The sequence below is a fragment of the Diabrotica virgifera genome, chromosome 9, assembly GCF_917563875.1.
Source record: "Diabrotica virgifera virgifera chromosome 9, PGI_DIABVI_V3a".
In the NCBI taxonomy this organism is placed as follows: Eukaryota; Metazoa; Arthropoda; class Insecta; order Coleoptera; family Chrysomelidae; genus Diabrotica; species Diabrotica virgifera.
In genome coordinates this window covers 198724381-198750111 of record NC_065451.1, presented here as the reverse complement: position 1 = coordinate 198750111, position 25731 = coordinate 198724381, and the positions used below count along the sequence as shown (strand labels likewise).

At 32.2% G+C, this 25731-nt stretch overlaps 1 protein-coding gene across 1 annotated transcript in view; it reads right to left on the bottom strand.

The window, feature by feature from the left end:
- Positions 1-25731, bottom strand: part of LOC114334212 (uncharacterized) — a 166422-nt gene that overhangs the window by 98280 nt on the left and 42411 nt on the right. The window contains exons 4-5 of the mRNA XM_050660786.1: positions 14205-14353; positions 8387-8539 (exon numbers count right to left, since the gene is read on the bottom strand). Of these exons, the coding sequence (XP_050516743.1) occupies positions 8387-8539; positions 14205-14353 (302 nt within the window). The remainder of the gene's footprint in view (positions 1-8386; positions 8540-14204; positions 14354-25731) is intronic.

The following is a 25731-nucleotide window of genomic DNA, read 5'->3' as shown; positions in this document are numbered from 1 at the left end:
ATTATTTGGGATCAACATATATCCAAAAAAATAACCATCGAATATACAACACTATTATAAAGAGCATAGTAATGTATGGAAGTGACGTGTGGCAGTTAAAGACAACTACTGAAAGAACACTACAAGCCACGGAGATGGACTACTGGAGACGTGCCGCAGGAAAATCAAAACTCGAAAGAATTAATAACGAACGTATACGAGAGATTATGGGAGTCACACATACGATTGTCGAAGATATAAGAGTACAACAACTAAAGTGGTATGGACATGTGCAGAACACCGTCTGCCAAAACAGATTCTAGATTGGTCACCACATGGTAAGAGAAAAAGAGGCCGACCCAGAAGGAGCTGGAGAGAAGGAATAGACAGAGAGATCCGAGAGAGAGGTTTAGACGAAGACCTTTGGGAAGATAGAGTTGCATGGAGATTGGGCATCGGAAGACGTCGGAGGACGTTTTAAACCGATTATATATATATATAGTTATAAAGGAAAAAGTATGACAAAACGTGGACCATTATGGCAAAGAATAAGCCGAATTCCGAAAAGCCAGATCATGTCTAGATAATATATTTATCATGAGAGAACTGACAGAAAAGAACAAAAACAAAAATATTGAAACATATTACATTTATCGACTTGACGAAGGCATACTACAGCGTGACAAGGAAACAACTATGAGAAGCAATGAGAAGAAAGCACGTTAGAGATAAATGTGTGAATTATAACAAAAATACTGTATAAAGAAACAAATAATAATAATAATAATATCGTAATGAACATCTTTATAAGACCAGCAGAAAGCAGTACTACTCGCAACGGCCAGATGTGTACGAAAATTTTTGGGAGATACACCTGCATACCAAGTCACCTAGGGCTCGATAACACGGAAAGAGTCCCCCCAGAGCTCAATCCTTTTGATACCGTAGGTATCTGGGATGAGTCAATTTTCCCCTTAGAGGGAGTGTGAGCCGTATGGCTAAATCTGGATAGTATCGTATGGCATTTTTGCCGGGGAGATCCTTTCGGACAGTTCCGGCGCCATTTACATCTTTAACCCTGTTTTAATTAACTAGTGCCGATGTACACTAGCCCAGGGGGACCGACGGCTTTACGTGCTCGGCTCGTGCACGTGAGACGGCTCGTGTCATTATTGGAAATGAAAATGGTTTGTCTTTGGCTGGGCTCGAACCCACGTGCACTGGCGTATGAGGCCAGCGATTATGCCGTTACTCCACGGCCGATCACAGAGGTTCAAATAAAGATAGGCAATGAAATAACAAAATCAATTACCGCAACAAAAGGCCTCAAACAGGAATGTGGTCTATCACCTACACTTTAAAAAGTATATATAGCTCAGGCTTTTAAAAAATGGCATAGAAAATAAGGAACAATGGGCATACCAGTACACGAGAATATATTTCATTCACTATTTTTTACGGATGAGAAAGTCACTAAGACAGGTAGGCTATGGAATAATATGATAAAAAAATTAAAGGAAGATTATGAAAATACTTATGGTGACTCAAAATAGATATGTGTGAAACCGAATACTTACCGATTACTTACTTACTATACCGATTGTATACGAGGTTGCAGGTTTGAACTTAAGGTTAGAAGAAGAGACTATTTCGAGTTGTAAAATTTGATAAGCCGAGATAGTACTTGTATTAAAGATGTAAAAATGAAAATAGCATGGGAAAAACAAGTTACGAAAACTCTCCATAGAGTGATATGGAATAACACTCTAACCAAAAAAGCAAAAAAGGATCTTTCAGAGCATAGTGATGAATATCACCCTATATGCAGCGAAAGTCTGGCTAATGACAACATCAATACGAAATAAAATAAGAATGGTTAAACTAGACTTTATAATACATATGTCACAAATTCCTAGAGAAGATATAAAAGAACAGAAAAGATTGAAGATCAACAGAATTGAAGTAGAAAGTAGTTGTAATGTAGTAGAAAAAAGTTAGAAAACAAAGCCCTGTAGTGGTCTGGGCATGTACAAAAAATGCCAGAGCACAGGTGGTCTCAGCTGGTCTGGCAAAAGAGGAAGAAGATACTCATATTTTTCTCAACCATTATTGTTAATGAGCTTCTTTGAGAACACAAAGTACAAGACAAGATGACTCAAGAAATGTGTGTCAGCATGTCTCAGTACCTACGGTTCGATTATTATAAGAAACGAGAATATAATTATCTTGATTGAGTGATTTGTTCTTAAGGTGAGTGAAAATCGTATAGCTTAAGTTGATATAAATAATATTAGACCTGGATACCGCGTACCAAAAAACAGTTGTTTAATGTCAAGCTGAAAATTTGTTAATAGCTTAACGGTGTCTAGTCGAACAAACTTTGATGTATGGGAACACTGGAACAGGGGAAGTTTTAATTGTGGAACAGGTTAAAAGTTTGGAACGTCAGACTACGAAAACGTTCCATGTATTTTGTAGGACAGAACTTCCAATTGATTTGTTACCATTTCATTAAACTCTCATTTGTCACTCTCCATTTATCACAAACTGGGCATTTTAATGAGTGGAACATGAAGAACATGTCAAATGACAGGAATCATGTTGATTAATAATAGCAGTCTGATTTTTGCATGAGAGTTTAATGAAAGGGTAGCAAATCAATTGGATGTTCTGTCCGACAAAATACATGTGACGTTTTCATAATCTGACGTTCAAAAATTTTAAACTGTTTCACAATTAAAACTTCCACTATTCCAGTGTTCAAGTACATCAAAGTTTGTCTGACTAGACACCGTTAAACTATTAACAAATTTTCAGTTTGCTATTAATCAACTTTTTTTTGGTACGCTAGATCCAGGTCTATATAACAAAATTCAAATTTTTGTTTCTTTTTGTAGAGCTGAATTCAGATTACAAGAACAAAAAGTAATTGACTTGGAAGTAACTACATTTGCCATTTCAAAGGAAGTAGGTACCTACCTACCTACCTAGAAATGTTTTTTCTAGGTATTAATAAACCTAACTACCTATCAATAAACTTTTTTTTGGTATGCGGGATCCAGGCCTATTTATTTAATAGACACATTTAAAAAAAAATTATTTTTACCAATGTTTTTATTAAAACGATGAAAACTGCGTTTAATGTGTGCTTCTTGCTTTTGACTTTAGAGTACAACCCTGTATATATTTAGATAATCTTCTTATTGTGTGGTAAGGACACATCTTTTTCCAGTTTAACGTAATTTATAGCAGCAACTCAACAGATAAAACTCAAATAATATTTGCGAAATAAGAAAAAACATTTCTATAGAAACCGATTACTCATATTTTGAAACTCTTATCTTTTGAGTGCTTATTTAAAACTGCGATTTAAAACTTGTTTAGTAATATGTGGTGTAGGTATCAAACTTTTGAAGAATCTATATAATTATTGAAGTTATACTTCTTTAGGCGCGATTGAGAGTAAAATTTTTCATAAATCTGCGCGCATGCGCACACAGACAGTATGACGTTTAGTTGCTAAGCTTTAAAATTAGGTATCAGCGCAGATAAGCCATTAAAATAATATATTAGTGTTTTTTACTAAATGTATTATTTATTATAATTTTTATGTCTTTGAATTTGTCTTCCTTGGGCGTAAAATAATAAAAAATCTATTTTTATATTTCACTGGTCACCGTTATATGTAATTATGTATATCCGAAACGTCAATAACAGGTGCCTTGATAGCCTGGTTGGTAGAGCATTGGATCAGAGATCGAGAGATCGCGAGATAGCGGGTTCAAATCCCGGACGATTAATATTTTTTTTTAATTTTTGGCATTGTTAAATTTTCGTTAATTTTTGGTAATTATTGTTAATTTTTTGTATTGTAACTGTTAAGTATATTAATTTCGTTGAAATTATATAATATAAGTATAACTTCTTACGTGCGTACAAAGTACACACACATTCTTTTTTATTTTCTTCTTTAAGGGACATTGTCAAAGATTAGCGATTACTCTAGGTTCAAGACTCGGAAGTCAGACAGACATTGAAAATTGGTGCATAGAATGTTTGTAAGGTACATTCACAAAAATATAATAGGCGAGATGGGCGCAACCCCAAAAAGATATATTTATGTAAAAACCAAATAACCCCCCAATAAAAGATTACTGAACCAAACCAAGTGTAATCGATTCTTTATACTCATGTGAAACAAAAAAACTTACCTATATAAAAGTTTTATTGCGAATGGCAAATAATTTGTCATTAGAAAATTCTTGCAAAATAAAATTAAAAAAATATGAAAAAATTATTTTTAAGAAACGCTTTTCTTTAGTTACGAGTTACTAAAATTAAACACATTATAAAAAAATCAACTAAAAACCAAAAAATAAAAAAAATAGAAAAAATCGAACACATTCGTCAAAGAAAAGCGTGGCGCATCTTCATCGAATAAACGGTTTGAGCACCACGCTTTTCTTTAACGAATGTGTTAGATTTTTTCAATTTTTTTTATTTTTTGGTTTTTAGTTGATTTTTCTATAATTTGTTTAATTTTAGTCACTCGTAACTAAAGAAAACTTTTGCTTTTTAGTCTTACACTTTTCAAACATTAAAATACATCGTCATGTTTATTAAAATATGTATAAAACATATGATGTACAAACATGAAGAGTAGTCGGAATTGGCAAAAAATTTGAAACTGTATTGTTTATTTATGAAGCATAACGTAAACAATTAACGTAAAAAGTGAAATTATGTATAGTTCATATAATTAGCTACAATCTGTAAAAGTTTCAAGTTTCTTCATTGTAAAAAAACAAGAAAATTTAAGCATTTTCTGTTAAAATCGTTTTTTATTTAAACAATTAATAAACAAAAAATTTTTTATTGACTATTCGGGTATTGTTCCCGAGAATGCATATGTCTGTAAATTTTTAGTCATTTACATTGAAGAAAAGGCAGTCAAATTAACGTCCAAAGATTTGACCCAAACTATTAAAGTAAAGAAAAGCGTTTAAAAAAGTTGAAAATGAAAACACGTTTCTTAGTCAATAGTCTCCAATACACGTTGTAGGCAGCCTATTCACCGACTAAGTCGGTGGTCACTTCAATTTACCCCGTAATTTGAATTTGTTTTAGAATTACTCTTTTTTAAAAATCCACCAGGAAAAAGTTTTCCTGTAGTTGGCTGGATACCATATAATGGCATATAATACAAAAAACGACTAAAATCTTTTAAAAAAAAATCTTTAAAAATCCCTAAAAAGGGCTACATCACAGAACTAGTTTTCGATTGGATGACCAATCATTATCAGTGCTTACATATTCTAACATGCTAACCACCAAAATACAATATTATAAAAATATATTTGTAAAAACCCTTTCAAAGTGATCCGTCAAGGAAACAGATGAAATATGTGAAGTTAAACATGGATGTTCAAAATATTGTGTTTAACTAATGGTACCACAATAATAATTTAATAGGAACGCACATAAAAGTTTGGGGGGTTTAAAGGGAACAAAACCTCCATAAAATTTTTATGGGGTACACAAATTTCACTATAATTTCTTTTTAAAACGTTCCTGCCATAATAATGCCACAAATCCATTTTCATTATAAAATATTTAATAGTTTTCGATATATCGGAAAAAATCGATTTTCATTTTGTAACTTCAAAGGGCTGTAACTTTTTTTATGTGCACATTTGTACTAAGGTAAGTTAGGTTCATTCGAACTATTTTTGGTCCCAGAATATGTGATTTAATTTATGGCCTGTATTTTTGTTACAACCTGTATACCGTCATTTATACAGGGTATTTCATTAATAATTGTCCATATAGTAACTGGAGAAACCTTAGCACAAAATACGAAGATTTAACCTAAAACACTTAAATAAAATGTGGTTCCTTACTGAGTTACAGGGTGTCTTATCTAAAAATTTAAAAACTATTTTTGCTCAGCATTTTAAAACTATTTGACGTATCCTTTTCATACTTGGCAGAAAGTGCGACTACTATACACCCTACTAAATTATGTTAAACAAACATTTCTGGCTACTACCAGAGGCGTACAACAGGGGATAGTGAATGGTTGACCCTTCTCAAATTCTACGCCACTGGTGGAATCACTATTTTAGTGCCATTTTTAGATTCTCCAATACTTTCTACATAAATAATATACTCCGCATTGGTAACGATAAAATCATTAGTTTTCGAGATATTTGAAGTTAAATATGAAACGGCACAGCTATTTTGATTAATTTATGATATGATTCATATGATTAAAATTTAAAAATTATTTGAACCCAGTACTTTAAAACTATTTGGCATATCCTTATCATACTTGCCAGAAAGTGTAGGTACTGTACAACATACTAAATTAAAATAAATAAACGTTTCTAGCTACTACTAGAGGCGTACGACAGGGGATAGTGGGTGGTTGACCCTTCCCAAATTCTACGCCACTGACGAAAATGCTATTTTAGTGTAATTTTTTGATTTTTCAATACTTTTTATGTAAATAATATACTCTTCATTCGTAACGATAAAATGATTAATTTTGGAGATATTTGAAATTAAAAATGAAGCGACACAATGCATTAATCGAAATAACCGTGTCGTTTCATTTTTATCTTCAAAGATCTCGAAAACTAATTCTTAATCGTTACAAATGAAGTGTATATTATTTTTATAGAAAGTATTGGAGAATCCAAAAATTTATTCAAAATAGCAATTCCGCCAGTGGCTTAGAATTTGGAAAGGGTCAACCATTTACTTTCCCCCGTTGTACGCCTCTGGTAATAGCCAGAAACGTTTGTTTAACATAATTTAGTAATTTGTATAATACCTATACTTCTTGCTATGTATGAAAAGAATATGTCGAATAGTTTTAAAATGCTGAGCAAAAATAATTTTTAAATTTTTAGATAAAACACCCTCTAACTCAGTAAGGAGCCACATTTTATTTAAGTGTTTTAGGTTAAATCTTCGTATTTTGTGCTAAGGTTTCTCCAGTTACTATATGGACAATTATTAATGAAACACCCTGTATACAAACATATGTATACAGATAGGCGACATAACTTTTTGTTACAAAATTTTTAATAACATATCACATATTGTTTTTTAGATAAATAACCATGTATGTATATATATTTATCTACAGTAGGAAAAATGAAAGAATACCCATGAACGAACATATAACATATAACACGCTGTATTTTCCTGTCACCGTGTCACACAAAAAATTGGCCAGCGCAAGTACATGTAATAATTATTATTACATGTACTTGCGCTGAGCAATTTTCTTTGTGACATGGTGACAGGAAAATACAGCGTGTTTTATATGTTCGTTCATGTGTATTCTTTTATTTTTCCGACTGTAATTAACGTAATTGCTTAAAAGCTTTGTTTTTTTTTATACTATCAAGCTTATAACTAATATTTTATAAAATGGTTATATTTAAACGATTTATAAAGTGCTAATTTGGTTTAAATAAATGCATATACATGCATATTTGGCACAAATAATATATGCATATTATATAATATGCACGTATATCTTACTTTTCATTGCGTATTTGCCTGACTCTGGTTATTAGCAAATTCTTGCAAAATAAAAAAAGTTGAAAATGAAAACACTTTTCTTAGTCGATGGTCTCCAATATACGTTGTAGGCAGCCTATTGCGTCTATTGGATACCACCGACTAAGTCGTTGGTCACTTCAATTTACCCAGTAATTTTAAATTGTTTTAGAATTATTCTTTTTTTAAAATCCACCAGGAAAAAGTTTTCCTGTAGTTGGCTGTATACCATATAATACAAAAAACGACTAAAATCCTTTATAAAAAATATCGTTAAAAAACCCTAAAAAGGGCTACATCACAGAACTAGTTTTCGATTGGATGATCAATCATCATCAGTGCTTACGTGTTCTAACACGCTAATCACCAATATACAATATTATAAAAATATATTTGTAAAAACCCTTTCAAAGCGATCCGTCAAGGAAACATAGATGAAATATGTGAACTTAAACATGGATGTTCAAAATATTGTGTTTAACTAATGGTACCTCAATAATAATTTAATAGGAACGCACATAAAAGTTTGGGGGCTTTAAAGGGAACAAAACCTCCATAAAATCACTATAATTTCTTTTTAAACGTTCCTGCCATAATAATGCCACAAATCCATTTTCATTATAAAATATCTGATATTTTTCTATATATCGGAAAAAATCGATTTTCATTTTGTAACTTCAAAGGGCTGTAACTTTTTTTATGTGCACATTTGTACTAAGGTAAGTTAGGTTCAATCGAACTATTTTTGGTCCCAGAATATGTGATTTAATTGATGACCTGTATTTTTGTTTCACCCTGTATACCATCATTTATATACAATTATAAAATTACTCACAAACACAGCAAACTCCATAACCACGGGCGCACGGACCACTGACCGTTCCCCTCCGCTGTGCACAGTCCTGTGCTCCGAGACAAGTTCCGTAACTTCCATCTGCGGTGATACACTCTGGATTTAGCAACTGCACGTAAGTAAATAACGATAGAACTGAAACACATAAAAGGAGACCGTTTTAAAGTAATTAAAGAGAAATAATTTGGAAAATGTAGTGAGACAGGCTTTATTTGATTCTTCGGTAACTGTTTACATATTGTAACATCTCGTTAGTGTATTATAATTAAAGCTCGGATTATAGGCAAAATGTCTTTTTTTTGCTTATTTTGCCTATTATAATTGTTTTTTGCACTTTTTGCCTTTTTTCGTAAATTCCGCCTATTTGTGATTTTTTTAAAATTTCATGGTACTACCCATGATATTATTCTATTACTAAACCATTATATAATAAAATTTTGGGTCAATAATAAAATATCAATGGTTTGTTTATATAACAGATTTCTAGGAAAATGTACCTAATCGAGACTTGAGGGTTAACTATTTGGAAATCCCTAAGCTTTATTAGTTTATTATCAGTTGTACAGTCGGTTACTGTATCAGAGTTTAGTCACAAATTGCTATATCCTAGTTTAGTTTTGTTGCGTATACCGAAAAGCAAAGAACACGTTTTAAAACGTTTTAGACATTTGTGTGAAAAGATGACATCTAAATTAAGGCTATGGATCGCACCTTATTCGGAACTTTCTCTAAAAGGAGATGGAGCATTTTGTAAACCATGCGGCAAATCGGTAAGTTTTATTTTTTCTCTTTTTTTCTCGTCCCACAACATAACTAAATTCTAAAGCGGTTTTAGAATTCTAATATTTTTTTTTAATTCTCAGATTTCAAGTAGAAAAAAGTACTTTATTGACCCGCATTGTGGAACCCCACTTCATAAACGTAATTTGGAAAAATTAAATTCCTCTAAGTTAGCCCAAATATCTCTGCGGGATAGTTTAAGCAGTTAAAAAAAATAGGAGGAAGACGCATTTAAATTTGATTTATGCCAGATGATGATTGCATCCAACATTCCTCTATATAAAGTTAATAACCCTAGTTTTAAATGCTTTTTCGAAAAATATCTTAATAAATCCTTACCGGACGAGAGTACATTGAGAAAACATACTGTGGAAAAATGTTATGTGGAATGTATTTCAAAAATTAAGCGGGAGTTAGAGGGCAATTTTTGTATATTATCGTGGATGAAACGACAGATGTATGCGGCAGGTATATAGCTAATTTAATGATTGGAATTTTGAACGAAAACTTTGCGAGAAAACCTTATTTAGTTGCCGTTAAAGAATTGGAAAAAACAAACAATTTAACAATACGTCGATTTATACCAGAAAGTTTAACAAACCTCTTTTTACCCAACCCTATACCAGTGAATAAAATAGTTTTAATGCTTTCAGATGCTGCGGCATATATGTTAAAAGCTGCTGTTAATTTAAAGATTTTTTATCCTAATTTAATTTATTGCACTTGTGTAGCCCACGGGGTAAATAGAATTGCTGAAGAAATAAGAAATCTGTTTCCGTTTGTAAATAATTTTATAAATTTTATGAAAAAAGTTTTTGTAAAGGCTCCGTTGAGGGTGCAAATATATAAAGAAAGACTTCCCGGTGTCCCTTTGCCACCTAAACCAGTAATTACAAGGTGAGGAACCTGGCTCGAAGCAGTTTTTTTTACTTGGCACACTGCAATGAAATAGAATTAGTTATGTCAGAATTTGATGATGATATTTCCGAAGCCATTCGAGAAGCAAAAAAAAATATTAAAAAATCCCAAATTGAAACAGGAACTCGCTTATATCAATGACAATTATAAATTAATAGTTACCACAATTACCTTATTAGAAAAACTAGAGATAAATTTATGTGAGTCAATAAAATTAATAGAGAATTTAAAGACGAAAATTAAATCGGCACCTGGAAGTAACGGTCAATTAATTTAAAAAAAAAATGAAATATGTTTTCGACAAGAATGACGGTTTTTCGTTTTTATCTAATGTTGCTAAAGTTTTGAATGGGACATTTTCCGAGGAATTACAAATTATGCCAGATTTATTATCCGCTCTGAAATATGCTCCAATTACATCTGTCGATGTCGAACGTTCGTTTTCAATGTACAAATTAATTTTAAGTGATCGAAGACATAGTTTTAAGACCGAAAATATTGAAAAACATTTAGTTGTTTCTATTAATGGTAAAATTTTAAGTGGTTACAATGTTTAATTATTAATTAAGTTATTTAGTTACTAGTTTATTTATACTAATGTGTAAATATACCTGCCTTAAGTTAATATTACGTTAATTCACTTTGTACAACAAATAATAAGTTATATTCCTGTATTGCCTATATTTTGCCTAAATGTTAATATTCCTGCCTTTTTTAATAAAAATCTTTGCCTATATAGGCGCCTTTTTCTTCAATTTTTGTTGCCTATAAATCCGAGATTTAATTATAATCTCTAAATATGTTTTTCCGGGACTGAATATTTTGTGTTTTTTAGTTTATGTAATGTTTACGAATAAAATATTAATATTCCTAAAAAACCTAGAAGTGTATACATGTGGATTTCTAATATACTAGTAGGTCTGGATCTCGCGTATGAAAAAAAAGTTGATTAATAGCAAGCTGAAAATTTGTTAATAGCTTAAGGGTGTCTAGTTGGATAAACTTTGATATATGGGAACACTGGAACAGGGGCAGTTTTAATTGTGGAACAGGTTAAAAATTTGGAACGGTCAGACTACGAAAACGGCACATTTATTTTGTCCGACAGAACAGACTTAAACTCTCCGAACAGAGATTAAACTCCCATGCAAAAATTAGACTGCTATTTATCACCTGTCATAATTCCTGTCAATTGACATATTCTACATGTTCCACTCATTAAAACGCCCATTTGGTGATAAATAGCAGTCTGATTTTTACATGAAAGTTTAATCTCTGTTCGGAGAGTTTAAGTCTGTTTTGTCGGACAAAATACATGTGCCGTTTTCGTGGTCTGACCGTTCCAAATTTTTAACCTGGTCAACAATTAAAACTTCCCCCGTTCCAGTGTTCCCATACATCAAAATTTGTCCGACTAGACACCCTTAAGCTATTAACAAATTTTCAGCTTGCTATTAATCAACTTTTTTTTCATACGCGGGATCCAGACCTATAGGCGAAGCAATAAAGCACTAAAATCGGCCTTACCTGCGACAAAAAAAAAACGACAAGACGGATCTTAATGATTCTTTTTGCATTCGATTCGTGAATGTGCTAGAAAAGTTTGCGACCTCTAGCCATGAAATAATATTGAAAAACTGCATACAAAAAATGCATTCTTAAAGTGCATCTCAAACAGACAATAAAACAATTCAGAACTCGTCAATTATCGGCGGAAGTGAGTTCAATTTTCTTACTCAGGGGTTTCGGGGTCGCTGAAAACGAATATGATGTCGCAAGTAATCTCCGGTGTACCTGGTGCCCAGGATACCTACCTCGTCTTGTGGAGTTTTCGGCAACTTCATTAATACATTAGTCAAAAATCATTACTCGGGCGTTTTTGGGGTCGCTAACGACAAATATGACATCGGAAGTGATCTCCGGAGTACCTGGTGCCCAGGGTAACTACTGTTTACCTCGTCTTCTGGAGTTCTCGGCAAATTCATTAAAAAATTAGTCAAAAATCATTAGTCACGAGATACACAGTAGGTACTCTGGGCACCAGGTACTCCCGAGATAACTTCCGATGTCATATTCGTTGTCAGCGACTCCAAAAACCCCCTGAGTAATGATTTTTGACTAATTTTTTAATGAATTTGCAGAAAACTCCAGAAGACGAGGTAAACAGTAGGTACCCTGGGTACCAGATACTCCGTATATCACTTACGACGTCATATTTGTTTTCAGCGACCCCAAAAACCTCCCGAGTAACAAAATTGAACTCATTTGCGCTGATCACTAGTCAACAAATAAATAAAAAAAAATTGCGACAGATGTTAAAATGGCTGTACCGTGGAGTTTAAAGCGCCCTTCAAACACTAAAATTTTCCACCACGTATAGATTTGGAGTTATCTTCTTCTTAAGGTGCCGTGCATTTCTGCGCAGGGTTCTACGCGTACATTGTCTTGTCAGGTGAAATGTTAGATTTTGAGTTATAGAATGCATTAAATATTGCTGTTTAATATAAATATGTAGTTATTTATGATATAAGTGTTAAAAATACAATTTTAAGGCACGCATGTGAAGGTTTGCAGAATGAGCGAAGCGAATTCTGCAATTCACAAGAGTGCCTTAAAAATATAATTTAAATGGAATGACAGTCAAGTTCAAGTAAAAGTTTTTGTAGATATTGTCCTGTAATTGAGAATGAATAAATTATAATTGTTGATATATAAGACGTTTGTAGAAAAAATATTGTATGACATACGTGTTAAAAAGTACATTTTTAAGGCACTCATGTTAAATCCAAGACATTGAAAATCAGCAAGGGTCTTAAACAATGCTGTTGTCTCTCACCGACATAATTTAATATTTACCTCGAACATACTCTAAAATTTTGGAAACGCAAGTGCACAAATATAAATATGACTTACGTTATGTCCAAATAATGCCTGAAGATTGACTTTCACGGCAAAACTGACAACCTAATGGTAGAAGGGGAGGTGGAAAACCTCGCGTTAGTTGGAGAGAAGACATTAATCGGGAAATGAGAGATAGATACATAGAGGAAAACCTATATAGCCACCATAAAATCACTCAGCAATCCATTTTTAAAATGGCTTTCAAAAAAAGTCAAGTATAGTAAATATTTTTACAATTTCATCATTAGGAAAGTCATAAAAGTACTCTGGTTAAATTTAGGAGATCTACTTTTTGCTGTTTTTGACAAAAATACAAAACATAATTACCTATTCAAATATTTTATATAGAATCCAACTAAAGTTACATAAAAAATTGTACAATGTAAGTTATTTTAGAAGGTTAAATTTGAGTAATTATGTGCCCAAGAGGAAACATTTGTTATTTTCAATTTTAGCGAAAAATGTCATTCTTGATAAAAAGTTTTGTTTGTTCTAAAACACCATAAAACTCCATAAAAAATAAAATTCAAGTTTTTCAAAACCTGCTTAATTCTGTAGCCAATTTTATGTAAATCCCTATAAATTTTTGCACTAAGTTCGAAATAGTAACAATTTAGTGTTGCTAAGCTACAATGTAGCTTAGTAACTATCAACTCCGATAAATAATTTGCGAACTGTCATTTTTTTCGACAAGACAATGTTAAGCATTCAACAAAAAATTTACCTTGTAAAGTGTTTTGGAATTGGACCTGTTTCGTACGGACATGCGATTGAAATGTTTAGTAAAAAATATCCAAATGTACTCGTTACGCGGAATAGATTGAAAAAACTGATAAAGAAATTCAATGAGACAAGATCTGTTGACACAGAAAAATATCGAAAACGACGTAGGTAGGTAAGTGTTTTAGAACAAGCAAAATATTAATTTATCAAAAATGGCAGTTTACAAGCTAAATTGTTTGTTGGACGTTTAGCATTGTCTAAAAAAATGACAATTCGGAAATTATTTAGCGGAGTTGACAGTTACTAAACTACATTATTGTTACGATTTCGAACCTAGTGCAAAAATCTCTATTTTGTTTCGTTTAGGGGGTTTAAAAAAATCAAAACTTTTTATCGAGAATGACATTTTTCGCTAAAATTGAAAAAAAAATCCTCTTGGGCACCACATTCGTAGACACACTGTATAAGCAAAACTTACATCTGGCATTTCTATTGTCTTCTAAAGCTAAAGCATTTGAAACTTCTTGCTCGATTTCACGTTTTCGGAACAAACCATCGAACCATCCACCATTTACTGTAGAAATGATCAGCGGCCATATCAGTACAAAAAATACACCCATATCAATACTAAAAATAAAAATGTATAATTAATAACCGGTTTTATATACGTTTCTAGTTATTTGCAATTTTTTGTTGAAAAAATGCATTAGTTGGTGATTTTTGGGATTTTTTTATAAAAAACTACTAAATGAATTTCAATTATATAAAAAGCATTATAATCTCTAAACCATCAAGTACAGGTAAGAATATTTTGACAAGTATACGTGGTTTATGTCTTGCTGCCTGCTCAAAACAGTATAAAATGTAAACAGAAATTCACTCGCTGCTCGCCCGAATCCTGCGACCACGCTAGGAAAAATATTCTGATCCGGATTATTTGCACAATCGTGCTCAAAAAGGACCCCTTATAACAAATTTGCATTTTGCCAGGTCCAAAAGTGGGTCAAATATTTTTTAAACGTTTTTTTTTTGCTATTGGAACCTAACTTAAAATTATTTTTTTTGCATAGAACAAAGTTCTCTTAGGTTTTTTGGATAATTCCAAACAGAAAAGGTCTTTAGTAGCTTTTCTCTCAAAATGATAGCTTTCAACATATAAGCGATTAAAAATTTAAAAATTGCGAAATCGGCCATTTTTAAATTATGTGAAAAACTGAAAATTTCAATGTTACCAAGGTAGAAAAATATGTTCTTTAGGCATCGATTGATGAAATCCCGAAGAGTTTTTTGCAATACAATATCGAAAGCCCCTCTGTTTTGTAATTGCTAATCAAGCAGGCGCCACACTATTTTCAACTGTTGCATGTACCTACATAATGTAATCCGAAAACATTTTAAGTTTAAAAAAAAATGGTTTAAAAAATTTTTTGACCCTGGTAACATGCAAATTGGTTAATAAGGAACCTATTCAAGCAAGATGGTAAAAAAAAATTAATTAGAATATTTTTCCGCACATATATTTAGGCATATTACGTACAATTAGCAATTGATTAGCAATTAAACCTTCGGCATTTCATCAATCGATGTGTAAAGAATATCTATCTACCTTGGTAACATTGAAATTTTCAGTTTTTCACATAGTTTTTGAGGGTTCAAAATGGCCGATTTTCGAAAGATTTGGGTCCATGTTTTCAGCTAGATAGATTTCATTTATCCCTGCTAAAATATTTTTACTCCTTGCAAATTTTAATTTTACCATTCAAGAAACCTTTCGGGAGACCTGACGATGAACAGCAAAGTTTAGTGTTCGAAACCCGTCGTCCAAGGTACAATAAATTGATTGTGGGTAAGGCTTATATTTATTCTGTTTACTCTTGTTAAAATAAACAACTCCACAATGATCTTTCCACAGCCCGTGGCCAATAATGTTCGATTCGTAAAGTGCCAATTCGGTTAGAAACGGATTAAGGGAATTTGCAATAAGAGTCAGAATGACTGCTACTACTCCACTGTTAAAGAGGGCACACCGTATGTTACGTTTAAGTTTTGCACCAGAACATGTCGATTGGAATATTAACGACTGGACTAATATTCTTTTTATTGATGAGTCAAAATTTTCACTTTTTGGATCCGATAGACACTTTGCACTGTCGGATCCACAAAGTGCACATTTTGACGCCTCAGTAAAAAGAATATTAGTCCAGTCGCTAATGTCCCAATCGACATGTTCTGGTGCAAAATTTAAACATGCCATACGGTGTGCCTTCGTTAACAGTGGAGCAGTATCAGACATTCCAACTCTGATTCCAAATTCCCTTTTGGGGAAAATCTGTTTCTAACCGAATTGGCATTTTATGAACTGAACATTACGGGCCACTGGCTATGGAAAGATCATTTCGCAGTTGTCTAGCTGTAACAAGATGTGTACGCAAAGTCTGCAGATGTAAATAACTTTCATCTGCTGGGTTCGTGCACCTGGGAACTGGAACTTGTCTTCTTGAGTATCCTCCACATTCTCTATACCTTCTTAAAGCTCTTGAAACGCTGGATTGGTGGATTCCCATAACTTCAGCAAGATATTGCTGCGATTGGGCTGCTTGTTCTGACGTTATATTACTCATTTTTTGTAAGAAAGCACCTCCTCATTGAAAACTCAAGCAGACATAGTGCACAGATCAAAATCTCGAACACAAATGTCCAAAATAAATATTCTCCTTTAACAACTTTTGTTACTGTTCCTTTTTTTAGCAAAAACACTCTTCAACTTGAAACGCTATGAGTTTGTAGACACCTAAAGAAGACGATAGACGGGTATTATAACATTCTGCTAAAAATTAAAAATTATTTTTAAAATGTTTTTGTGTTTCAAAAATAAAATCTGTATTTATATCAGTGATCACCTTAACAAGAATTAATTCTAAATAAAAATTACTGAAATCCTAATAATTTTAAACATTTAACTATCTTTCATTTTATCTGTTCCCAGCACATTTCTGTCGTTTTTACGAAACCACCAAAAAGTTTCGTCGTTTACTGCTCAGATAATTCGCATTCCAATTTTCATTTAATTTGTGTCTTCTTCACACCAGTCCAGCAGTAAAAAATTTCATCGTTAAAAATTATTTTTGTGCGGAAATGAAATCATATTCTTACAGTTTGTTCGTGAATTACATTATAACCAAAAAACTTAATATTTGTAGCGTTTGCATTTTGTTTATTTAAAATCCGTACGAGTCAAATAGGGAACTTGCATAAAATTTTAAATTCGAAAAAAATGTTATAAAGCACAACAGAACATAATTTAAAACATGTATAAAAAAGTTTTGTTTGTCTTTCGTTTGGCCCCTAAAAACGATTAAAAATTCAAATTATACCAGCCAGCCCAAAGCGCGTCGTGACGTCATCCGGATATATGTTTACATTTTGCACCAACAAAGTAAACAAAATTGTATTATAAATAATTTTAAATTAGACATTATAGACGTCAGTAGAAAATACAGTTATGTGACCTTACAAAAGTGTTTGTGATCGTTTGAGTTATTCATACAAAATTTGTACTTTTACAAAATGGATTTATTTTCCTAATTAAACCTTCTTTACTTTCCTTCAATAACTATATTAAAGTCCAATCTCAACAAACGGGTATATATTATTACAATTACATACGATAAAAATGTCATTAGAATATAAATATTTTTCCTTAATTCCGCGACGACGAGCTGGCCAAATACCCAAGTAGGTGGAGGCCCATAAACTAAAGAAGAAGAAGAAGAAGAATATACCTAAATATAACCATAAACGGAACCATATAGTTAAACTATGTGACGTCACGGGTCATTTGAACTATTTTAAAATACAGAAGACTTTAAATTTGTACTTCTAAATTATATGAAATATATGAATTATTATTATGAGTTTTTGAAGCGCGAAATTTTGGAAATCTCATTTTTATACAAAACGGAACATTATTATGTAATAAAAAAATTGTGCAAGTTCCCTATTGTGTTTATTGGGAGTACTGAGTTGACAACTAGCCCATGGGTGGTTATTTCAGTGCAGTACAATAATTGGTTTAATTTAAAAAATGATTTAATATTTTCAAGCAAAACAAACCAGTTGGTTTTAAAATATTCATATAAAATTACAATATAATATTATAATATTTATAGTTTATGAATTTCGACGTATTTTTTTGTTAGTTTATATGTACATATTTTATCTACTTCTTGCATACGTATATAACGAATAGGAATGCAATATTTTTAAATAATTTTTTTTAGTAATAATTGAGGTAATTTTTATTGTTAAACATAAATATTTACTTCTTCAATAAACTTCGTAAATAATTTATTTATCATATATTTTGTGAAAAAAAATTATCCTATTCAATTATTTCGAACAACAGTATTTGTTTATGTATTTATTTGTAAATAAAAAATCTCAAATAAACTAGGTCTTATTTTTTGCTAAAGATGTTATTAGATTAATGAAAAACTGAAATTACAAAATTATTTGCAGCCACCTGAATATATATGGTACATGGAAGGAGGAAGAGTCCCATTTTAAGCAATTTTATTTAAGGCAGAATTTTATTTAACTTAAGAATCAAAAAATAAAATTTGAAAAACCCTGAGAAATAATAAATTAGAAAATCTGAATCACAAATTTTAAAATTATGAGTAAACTGATAAAGTACATTACTTTGAGAAGTTTAAATAAGGTACTAAACAAATTCACGACATTTAAAAAAAACGTCACTAATAAAACTTAAAAGCACACCTTTTGATGGACACTATCACGTTCGTCGCCGCACAAAATCTGTCGTTTCTTTCAACGCGCCGTGTAAATTTTATAACCTCGCACCAATTTGAGATTTACTTAGGAAATTAATAAGCGAAACTGATAGGAAGCAAACCGTTAAACGAATCGTGAAAAATGCCATTATTGTATTTTCTTTACGTGTTGGGCAAATAGTACAGTCAATGAAAGCAAAGATAGGATAATACCTTCGATTTCTACCCTAAAGCCAAGCGTCCACAGACCCGCATCGTACGCAACGGATTTTAGTTTGCCTTACAATTATTGCCGATAATGCGATCCGTACGATGCGGATCAGTGGACGCGGTTACATAAGTTTCTGTACAAGGCAAACTAAAATCCGTTGCGTACGATGCGTCCGATGCGTACGATGCGGGTCTGTGGACGCTTGCCTTAATGCATCGATTTTGATGAAATTTTGGGAATACTCTACTCGCCTCGTAATTCAAAGTCTACTCTATGCCGATATATGCTGAATATTTTATAGGGATGAAAACTACTACCACAGTCTTTAATAGCACATTGATCACATCAATGACTGTTTTCGTCAATCTCTTACTGTTTTTACGCTACAGTTATGAAAAAATAAATTTTTTGTCAAAAAACCGTACATTTTTAGACTGAATAATTTTTTCCGTATCTCTTATCGTTTGAAGCGCTACACTCAAAAAAATTTAGTTCGTAATATTGATTAACAGTGATTATTGAATAGTATTTCGTTGTAACAACAATTTAGTTTTTTGTTTCAACGAACTTTTAGACATTGATGAATGTATTTGAATATTGTCACAATGATTGAATAATAATTGTGAAAATAACTAGAGTACATTAATCAATAACACTCAATTTATTCAGCCAATAAATCAGTTTCGTGTATTTAATAAATAATGGTAATTCTGGCAGCAAACCACTTTCTTGATTTCGTAGATAATGAGCAATTATCTAGGTTTATCGTGACAACGTACAGATTTCATTAAATCAATGTTTTGTACATTATAATGTTGTTAATATAATATAATATAATATGTTTATTCCATAGATGTAAACTGATTGTTGTGACAATGAATGCATTAACCAATCTACTACTGTGTTTAATAACCACAATCAATGCGGTCATGGTAACAATAAACGCAGTTGCTGAAACAATAAATGTTTTGCTTGACCATTTGAAATGTAACGGCTTTTCCTTATCGTGATACCCCGAGCTTGTCTGTGTAACCATTGTTTAAAAAATAATTCTTTGTTAAACCATGCTGTTACCTCTGCCGAAGTGCCGAATAATTTCATTTCGTTTCCAAGTGTAGTTCGTACTGGAAGGAAGTTTTCGTGTGTCTACTATCGTATTCATTTTTTTTTTCGAATCCTGAGGAAACGAATTAGTATTTTTGAAAAATTTAAACGCAGAATAAAATATTACAGTATTATCGAGGGTCTGAAGTCCCTGAGAAATTCTATAATGATTATTTTAATAAGTCACAGGGGTAAAAAAGAGAAAATTTAGTGTGACTTTTAATTTCAAATATACCATTCAAAAGAAACTTTTTTTTATTCTAAGAGACTTTTAGCCCCCGGTAATAATGTAATATTTTATTCTGCGTTTAAATTTTTCAAAAATACTTCTTAGTTTTCTTATAATTCCACAAAAAATGAATACATTTAATAAGAATTCGAACGAAATTTTGCACTTGTGCTCTCAAAAAAGTGTTATACATTTTTGGAATCACTATTTCAAACGCTTTTAAATAAGCTGTCACACGATGTACTTTCCCATTAAAAAAAAATCAAAGTTGTGCCGGTCACCTGAAGAGGGTTCGTGTAAAGTTCGAGACATTGATGTTATAATATACTTCGATTATTTTAAAAATCGACCTATCCGAGCGTTTTGCTTATATGCTGAAAATAATAAGTTAATAAGGGGGGGGGTAACACTTATTCCAGCGCACAAATCACACAGTGTAAAGTCCATTAGGTTTAGGACAAAAAAGGGGATTTGCAAAATTATTATTAATTAATTAATATCATACATTGAGCTAATGCATTCAGTAATTATTTTTTTTTTTTTATATTTAAATTTATTTTGCAATCTGTTGAGTGTCAACAATAAACAAAAGTAATTACATTGACTAAGGACAAGCAAGATTTTACCCACTGGCAAAATCAAAGTACAATTTTTATAAAGTTCTGTACAAAATAATTACATTTCATAACTACTAACTCATTAGTTTAAAAGTTAACTCTAAATGGTAAGTCCAATGGTTTGAACCTCTTTAACCTACGCTGTTCTTGGGAATTGTCTAGGAGGTTAAGTGCAAACTGGTTTTCATGATCCTCCAACTTGGCAATGTAAGCAGCGCTACGTTTTGTGATGACTTCTTGTACCGTATCAGTTTTAAGGTCTCGATGAATAATTCTATTGTTGATGTACCAAGGTGCATTAGTGATGGTTCTGAGGGTTTTTGATTGGAAGCGTTGGATGATTTCGATGTTGGAGTGACTGGCTGTTCCCCATAGTTCCAACCCATATGTCCAGATTGGCATAAGTATTGCCTTATAGAGCAGCAATTTATTATCCAGAGATAGTCTTGATGAACGGCCCATTAACCAATACATATTTCTGAATTGGAGACCTAGTTGCTTTCTCTTGGTCCAGATATGTTTCCTCCATGTGAGACTTCTGTCCAAATGAATACCAAGATATTTTACCTCGTTGGCTGATGGTAATTGGTGATTGTTTAAAGTTACAGGAGGACAAGTTCCTCTTCGTGTTGTAAATGTAACTTGAATAGATTTTCCTTCATTCACTTTAATTTTCCATTCCAAAAACCAAATTTGTACTCTGTCTAGATACGCTTGAAGGATATGCGAGGCATAAATAGGGTCTGTGTGTGAGGCTAGGATTGCAGTATCGTCGGCAAATGTTCCTAGCATCATTTCTTCTGTAAGTGGTCTCTCCTCTAGTGGTTCCTGAAGAGGTGGAGGTATATCTGCGGTAAACAAGAGATACAAGGTAGGTCCCAGCACGCTACCCTGTGGTACGCCAGCTTTGATAGAATAGAGTTTGGAAATTGCATCTTGGTATTTAATAAAGTAACACCTACCTGACAAATATGACTCAAGAAGAATGTAAAAGCTGTGCGGTAATGTCTTTTTTAGCTTGTATAGGAGGCCTTCATGCCATACCTTGTCAAATGCCTGCCTAACGTCAAGAAATGCCGCTGAACAGTACCTTTTGGCCTCAAAATCAGCATTTATATGTTTTACCACTCTGTGAACTTGTTGGATTGTTGAGTGATGGGATCGAAATCCAAACTGGTGGTCTGGAATTAGATTTTTGATCCAGGGTTCGAGTTTTTTTACTAATAGTTTTTCGAAAACTTTAGACGTGATTGGCAAGAGGCTGATTGGCCTGTACGATGTAGTTTCTTCTTGAGGTTTCCCCGGTTTTAGAATGGTTATTATCTGAGACACTTTCCATTGATCAGGAAAGTAACCTAAGTTTAATATGGCATTGAATATAAACGTTATAAGTTTTATGCATTTGATAGGTAATTCTTTCAATACTTTTCCACTGATCAAATCGTACCCTGGAGATTTTTTATCGTTTAAATTATTAATAGCCAAGATGACTTCGGACGACTTAAATTTCGGAATAGGCAAACTCATTTGATATGGACTTTGAAGAAATGAGAATACGTCTACTTCCACAGGTGAATTCACTTGATTGGGAGTAAATACTTCGGAAAAATACTCTGCAAAACAACTTGCTTTCTCTTGTGCACTACGAGCCCATTCTCTGTCCGATTTTCTAATTGGAGGTGACGGTTTCTGGGGTTGTTTCAGTTTTCTCGTGGCTTTCCATAGCGAATAATCGGTATCTTTAGTGGAATCTAGTAATTATTAATATAAAATAGATTCATAGTAGAAATGAACAAAACTGATTGTCGGAATGAATAGAATTGCTTTTAAGAATAAACGGAAATAATTGTAGAAATAAACGAAATTGTTTCGATGCATGAAGCAGTATACGTTAGGAGAAATAACACTGTTATTGACACAACCAATAGTCTTCGTCGGTCAATTAACGACGTTGTTGTTTCAATAAATAGTATTCGTTGACTCAGTGAACAGTGTTCGTAATATTAATAATGTGATATTATGGTAGACATAATGAAAGTATTATATATTAATAAATGAATATTCATCCATTCAATAAACGTAATACATTGGGTCAACTAACGAAAATAATGAATTGATAAACATCGCTTTGTTGTTCCAATAAAACCAAGAATTGGACAAATTTTAAGTATTGCTTTTGTTGTCTGAATTAACATTTTTATTAATATTATGTACCTTTTTCGTTGAGTGTATATAATTTGACATCATTTTTTTCAAAAACTTGTAAATTTTTAATTTGCTGTCTTTTAATTAATCTGTCTCTGTTCAATGCGGCTTTAAAGAAAGATGTTGAATTAAGGCCGGTACAGTTTCTGATGTTTCTAAGCCACGAAATCTGGCGCCTACCGGGACCCCGTTTTTCTTCAATCTTACCCTGGATGATTAGTTGCGGGAGGCGGTACTTTTCGTTTCTCAACATGGGAGAAGCGAAAGCCTCTTAGCTCTCAGGCAGCTGACTTTTCTAACTTTGATGATCTTCAGCACCTCCCTATGTGTTCCCTTCACATTTTCGTTGGTGGTGTGGCTTGTCCAAGGTATTTTCAAGATTTTCCTATGAAGCCAGAGTTCAAAGGCCTCTAACTTATTCATCAGCGTTATGTTGAGTGTCCAGGCCTCCGTTCCACATAAAAGTTTTGACCATACACAGCAGTGCAGAAAACGACATCTAAGGCTGATATTAATGCTAATATTAGTGTCGTCGTTCAATAAAAATATCAAATTTTCTATCACGAATAACTCAAAAAATATTAAGTTTATCAACTCTAGTCTCTAACCACTCCTGGGATTATTTTGATCAAAAAAGTCTACCTTCGAGAAGGAGTGGGAACCACCCCAAAATAGAAGCATATTTTGGTATACAGTAGACTTTGTTTCTTGAGAAAACTGTGAAAGTTCTTAGGACGAAATTCGGAGCCAAATAGCCTCATTGACTGCACTAAAACCAGTGAACTGACAGTTGCGGTATTTAGACTAATCATGTCGTTGCTTGAACTGAATCGCCAAAAAACACAATATATACTATGAAAAGGTTATATAAAATGTGTTATGTTTGTATGTCTTTTATCTAGTTTAAATTTTGCAACAGAGGATATTAGTTTTTATTACTTTTTAATAAGAATAAACTGGAACGACGTATGTGCTTATATAACATAATTTCTTATACTGAACATCTTACAGATTGAAAAACATTTATAATAGGGCTAACTTCATTTTTAATAAAACGATGCAAGATAAAAGTTCATGAATTTAGAAAACGAAAGTACATAGGTAATATAGAAATATAGACCAGGGGTCACCAATTAGCGGACCTTAGTCCGCATCTTGACCATAGGCTAGTTTTTTGCGGACCTCGATTAAATTCAAAATATAGTGTTTTGCAATTTTAAAAATGAAACTGTGAAATTGTGTACTATGTTTGGCTCAACTTATATGTGCGGAGCCGCTTTTTCAAGAATGAATTTTATTAAAAATCGGTACAGATCTCAGCTGACAGATGAATCTCAACTCCCTAATGAAATCAGTTGCAATAAACTCATTCCAGACTTCAGACAAGTTGTACATTTTTTTTACATACGAAACAATTTTTTTAAATAAATTCAAAATTATCTTTTTGTCCTGAAAAATATATTTTTAGGTTTTTTGGGTGATTCTAAACAAAAAAGTGTCTTGTCATTTTTCTCAAAAGTTGATAGTTTTCGAGTTATAAGCGATTTAAAATGTGAATAATGCGAAAATACGCATATCTACGCATTTTCGAGGCTTGAAAACTCATGTCTAAAATAATTAGTGTTCCGGTTGACAAGTGCCTGAATTGAAACTTATACATTAAATTTCAAGATTCCAACGAGTAATCGGGGCTTATTTCAATATAGACCGTGTCTTGTTTTTTAATTGTTATTTATCTCTCTTATTGTTATGCGTCTCTGTCGCATATAGGTATACATATTATACGTACTTATGCGAAAAATTCCCAACAAATACTTGACCTTTATTAAAATTTTATTATATTATTAACATAGTTTTTTAAATAATTTATTTATTTATTCAATTAATTATTGCCAATGTGCAAATTAAATATGTTAATCATATAGTGCGATAGGCACCACATAGTACGACGAACCGCCGCGACGGATTAAGGGTCGAAAGAACGCGCATAATTAACAATTAAAAACAACGGTTTAAACTGAAATATTCCCCAATTACTCATCAGATTCATGAAATTGAATGGTTAAACTTCAATTTAGGCACTTGACAACCTCTAAAATAATAATTTTCACATGAGTTTACAAGCTTACATTTTCGCATTTTTCAAATATTAAATCACTTAAAACTCGAAATTTATCAACTTTTGAAAAAAAAATCTTTTTTGTTTAAGATTATCCAAAAATGCTAAAAACATATTTTTCTACAAGCGTGCAAAAATGTATACTTTCGCGCACGCGTTTTAGTTTAGAAAGTTTTACTATTCCGCACGCGTTTTACTTTTCCGCACTAGTTTAGATATTTTAATATGGCTTGCAATAAACTAATATTTGGATATTATTTACTATTTTATTTCAAATGTATCTTATCGTGTTCCTGTTTTAATGAAATTAACGCGACAATTCGATGAAATAAAATTATTTTGATTATTTCATTCATAGGAGATTCTGACCAATAGAAAGCTACAGAAATAAAAATTAAACTGATTATTTTTTGATGATTTTAACTTCCAATCGTATAGTAAGATATTTGATCACGTGTTTAATTTTGTCCAATCAGATTAAAATTATACTAAGAATTATCTCCTGTAGAAAATTACCGATAGAATTTTTTTAAGTAGATTGTTTCTGTTTAATGGCAACCAGTTTCCTAGTTTTGACAACTGTCACATTTAAGAAAATCCACGAGGAAAAATTTCCTGTAGTTGGCTGTATACCATTACAAAAACATAAAATCCTTTATAAAAGGTATATTTGTTAAAATCCCTATACAGGGCTACATCAAAGACAGAACTAGTTTTCGATCGGTTG